Source organism: Sorghum bicolor, chromosome 9, assembly GCF_000003195.3.
Source record: "Sorghum bicolor cultivar BTx623 chromosome 9, Sorghum_bicolor_NCBIv3, whole genome shotgun sequence".
In the NCBI taxonomy this organism is placed as follows: Eukaryota; Viridiplantae; Streptophyta; class Magnoliopsida; order Poales; family Poaceae; genus Sorghum; species Sorghum bicolor.
The window spans coordinates 2,558,658-2,563,436 of NC_012878.2; the positions used below are offsets into that span (position 1 = coordinate 2,558,658).

Below are 4,779 nucleotides of genomic sequence, written 5' to 3' on the forward strand. Positions count from 1 at the left end.
AGTTTGTCTGTAATTTACGAGATAAATCTTTTGAGCCTACTTAATATATAGTTGGATAATAATTGTTAAATACAAACGAAAGTGCTACATTATCAAAATTTAAAAACTTTTCTGAACCTTAGTTAACGTGAAAGTCGGTCTCTTGCATGCCAGCTGTTGCATTGTCTGGAAAGCATCACGAAAAATCTACTTATATTAGTCTGAAACTTTAGCATTTGCAGCAGAGCAGCGCTAATCAGCGAATCAGGCCGGGGGTCTGTACACAGCGACGGGTGAGGTAGGGGCGCCCGCCACCGCAGCTTTTGCAATTGCAGGCCTACTAATCCATCCATCCATACACCGCTGCCGCGAGCTCGCTCAGGCTCTCATCTTCTGTACCTAAAAATATCTTCTTTCTTATCCATGGAGACGGCTGCGCTCACCTCCCACTCGCTGCAGTGTCCAGCTGCTGCTGCTGCTCCCGTGCATGGCAAGCGGCGGAGGGGAGGAGGAGCGGCGGCCTTGCCGCGCCGGCGGCAGACGTTCGCCGGCAGGATCCGGGCTCTGCCGTCGGCGGAGGTCATCAGCGAGATCCTGCACCCGAAGCTGGTGCCCGGCTCGCCCTCCGACACCGGCGACGTCTCCTCGCTCGTCCCGGTCAGTGCTCTCATGCTGCTCTTCTACTTCGTGTCCAACTGGGTGGTGCCCGAGCTGCTCATGAAGCGCCTCAACGAGCCCAAGCCCGAGGAGGACGAAGCTGCTGCTGCTGCTGCATCCATGGCGTCGTCCGGCGCAGCGGACGGCGGCGACGACGCCGCCGCCTCGCCCCGTAAAATCCGGCTCAAGGTCAAGAAGAAGAAGAACGGGAAAGCAACCATCGTGAAGGTCTAGTTATTAGGTAATATGCAGGAGCACACGCATGGAGCGTGCGAGGGCGTCGACCTCTAAACACAGATCGATCGAGTACGTACGGAGTAAGTGTATTACCGCCGACGTCATAGTAAGATAAGATACTGTATTACCAATCTCCATCAGAGCATTGAAGAAGAATTACTCTAGTAATAATTACTGTCAGATGATATGCACGTTAGTGTGCTGTGTGTGTGTGCGCCTGTATTTGTCTTTTGTGATCGAATAAAATTAAGCTCCAGTGCTTATTTACACTACACCACGTCTATGGATGATGGATGCTATGTTACTGCCACACTCAGCGGCGTCCCGGCAAAATACGAGACCCTATTCGAAATAGTAAATGGAGGTCTAATATCTAGTGCCAAAATAAAAAAATAATAATACATATCAATGTATTACTTATATTACAAAGTATAGCAGCATAGACCAAGAATTATAACAGTTGTATAATCATCACTTGAAAAGTGATATTCTTTTAGCATTCTTTGAAACAAATCTTCAATGATATACTCATAATCTATCTTGTTCAGCATGCCACTTGCGAGTTGAAACAATTAGATCAGTTCATGTTTGTTTCATACGCATATGTCTCCCTTAATTTATGTGTGTTGGAGTGGTACCAAACAAGATAATTTATAGTGGTTAATCAGTATCAAACAACTCCCTATGTGTCTCAGAGAGAACCGGTACTAAATACAACAATAGTTACCGTCAGAGACAGAGATTAAAAGGAGGGCTGATAGTAAAGACCGATAGAGAGTAAGCTACACTGCAACGTTGCAAGTGCCAAAAATGAAGCATTAATTAATTATGCTCGCCACACATTTGGCTGTTGCGCTAGACAAGATATAGAAAAGGCTATCATACTTTTGACGTTAAAAAAATGCTCAAAGAACATTTAGAACAATCTTTTGACTAGAGGAAAGTACAATATACTATATCGGAAGCTGTTAAAACCCACTCGAGTCAAAAACAAACGTGAGCTATAATTGAGTATTGACGCCATGGGCAATGGGACACAGGCCCAAGGTTGCATCCTGACTGAATTAAAGAGCCCAGGGCTGCTATGGCTTTTATATGGCCCAGCAGGACTATACCATATGGCTACGGCTTTGGTTTTGTGTCAAAGCCAAGCATTAACCATCCAGCCCAGCCTCAGCTGCCGTGGGCCATTTCTACCTAAATCCGAAGTATCACTGGGCCAGTTTCATTATTGGTCCTTTTTAAAAATACCGCACCGGTACACTTTCTTTCCATTACTTACTAGCCAAAATAAGTCGCCCGTTTTAATAAAAGTAATGCAACGATTCCCTCGAAAATAAAATGTTAATTACTGAAGCCATGAATATTTTATGTCTCCTCCAGAATGAACTATCTTTTATTTTTCCTTGAAAGAAATTATGATTTTTTAATAACATGAAAGAAACTATGGCTGTAACTATCAATAGCCACAACGTTACTGCTGATGCGTCTGGCTTTGTGGAAGGCGCAGAAAGGTAAGTATGTTGTGATAGTGCTTGCAGTTCCAAAAAAAAGGAGCAGCAGATACCTAATTCTATCAGCTAGCGGTGGGGTGGGTTAGTCTCCACAAATCATCTCTGAACTGATCATGTCAACGGGATGAGTAGCAGCAGAGCTGACAGAGGCATGCAGCTAGCTATGTGTGATGACCTAGACTTCCTACCTGCTACTACTCGATTTCCAGAGTTGTGATCTGAAGCAGTCAACGCAGATGATGTATGTTTTGTTAGTCGCTCAAAGTAAGGGCAGGAATGGCCGGTTCTGGAGTGGTTTCAGCCAACTTTTCTGAAAACCTAATTCAATTCAGAAAGCTGACATTATTTGCACTAATCAGCTTAACACCATCTCCGCCCAAACAAACTTAATGACCACACCTAATAGGGTAATGATTATCGTGCTATACTTGATGGATGGAGCCAAGATATTCAATTCAGCAAAATAAAAAGCTTAAAGATTTATTGTGAGAGAAAACTGTCTGCTTTCTTTTCTTTTTCTTTTTATTTTTGGTTGGAGAAAACTCAACTTCTGGAAGTGTCATGCATGTTCTTCTAGAATATCTCGTGAGAGTGGCTACTGGTTATACCACTTGGAGGAATGTATGCACCACTTGCAGGCAGCCTCGATCGGCTGAGAAAAAAAGGGCACCCTGTTTCTTGCTTCCAAGCAATAGAAAATCGAACAAAGCCGCCGCCGTCCCTCGTTTTTCGATCTGAAATAGGTAGGGAAAAATCTCTGTCATTGCTTGTGAATCTAGAACACGCTCTCTTCCTCGGAACAAAAACATGGTGCTCCAATAATTGGTTAGTTGGCAAATAAAAACCTATTTAGCATGGTTTCTCTGTACTCTCTCCATTATAAATATATGTCTTTTTTGGGCTAAATCAAACTTCTCTAAAAGAACACACTAGCATCTATAACATCAAGAGATCAGTTTTATTAAATCAGTAATGCATTTATTTTTTTTAATGTGGATGCTAATATTTCTATAACTTTAGTTAAAGTTAGAGAAATTTAACTTGGAACAGTAAAGCAACCTAAATTTTAGAATGGAGGGGGCATATAACAACTACTTAAACCCTTCACGTTTTAAATATATATAACATTTAGGATAATCTAATTAGTTAACAATGGACTTACTAGCTTGTTCGTGTTCCAAACATCATATATATTTAGAAAAGGGGAGATGGGAATATTTGGGAGGCAAATTGATAAAATATTATCTCGAAATGACATGTTCAAACAACTTTAGAACACTTTAGCTTAGGAGAATACCGAAATGACAATGACCTATACTTTGGAACAGAGGAGGTAGAACTTAGAGAGAGGAAGTGGTGTAAATAGTTAACCAACAAAACTAAATGTTGTAAAAAAAACACCAACAAAACTACAAACAACATAAATCCAAAAAACTGAGCACCACAAACAATTAGTACCAGGGAAAAAAATTAATTCGGTAACTAATTAGTGCAGCGTTTTTGTGAGTGTGTGTGTGGTTAGGAGTGAGTCCGGAGTCCGGACATTAGATGGCACCAGAAGATGGAATCACGTGTGGCGGACAATCCTCCACTCCACTCCACGGCGGTGAAGAAAGGGTCAAAAAAACGCAAGCAAAGGGTGGTGACTGGGCCAGGGAAATAATAAAGGAAAAGCAGAAGAGCAGCTCTCACTTTCAGCAGCGATCACTGTTCATCCTCCAAGTGTGCGGTGCGACGGTGGTGGTGGCGGCGATCGCGACGCGGCTTCCGATCCACCACGTCGGCACTCCGGCGGCGAGAGTCCTCCGCACCGGCACCGCAAATAATCCGCGCCATTATCGCCGTCGCTAGCGAGCTGATGAGCTAGATGATGCTTGATGCTGGTGCATGCATGCGCCCTCTCTGCTTCGTTATCGGTGCCGGTCTCTTTCCACGGCCAGCAATTCTTGCGACGGGGATTGTCGACGATTCTGAAAAGGACTCCATTGAACATATTAATTCGCCCCTGCTTCAAAAATCAGTTTTTTTTCAAAAAAAAAATTGGCTAGGCGTGTAAAAATAATATAAAGATTTGTGTCTTCGAATATATGCACTTCAACCTCTTTTCCTTTTAATGAAAAACGGATCTATATGCCCGATCGCAAAAAAAAAAAAAAAAAAACGGGCCTTTGAGGAGCTGATCAGCCGAGGTCTTGTTTAGTTCACTCTACAAACTAAAAAGTTTTCAAGATTCTCTGTCACATCGAATTTTGTGACACATGCATGAAACATTAAATATAGGCGAAAATAAAAACTAATTACACAGTTTAGCTGTAAATTACGAGACAAATCTTTTGAACCTAGTTAGTTTATGATTAGATAATATTTGTCACAAACAAACGAAAGTGCTAAA

General features: G+C 42.4%; 1 protein-coding gene across 1 annotated transcript; it reads left to right on the forward strand.

Annotated features, from left to right (window-relative positions):
* LOC8071265 lies at positions 228-1,145 on the forward strand. The gene has a single exon (XM_002439171.2). The coding sequence runs from the start codon at positions 403-405 to the stop codon at positions 868-870; it is 468 nt and encodes a 155-aa protein (XP_002439216.1). The 5' UTR covers positions 228-402; the 3' UTR covers positions 871-1,145.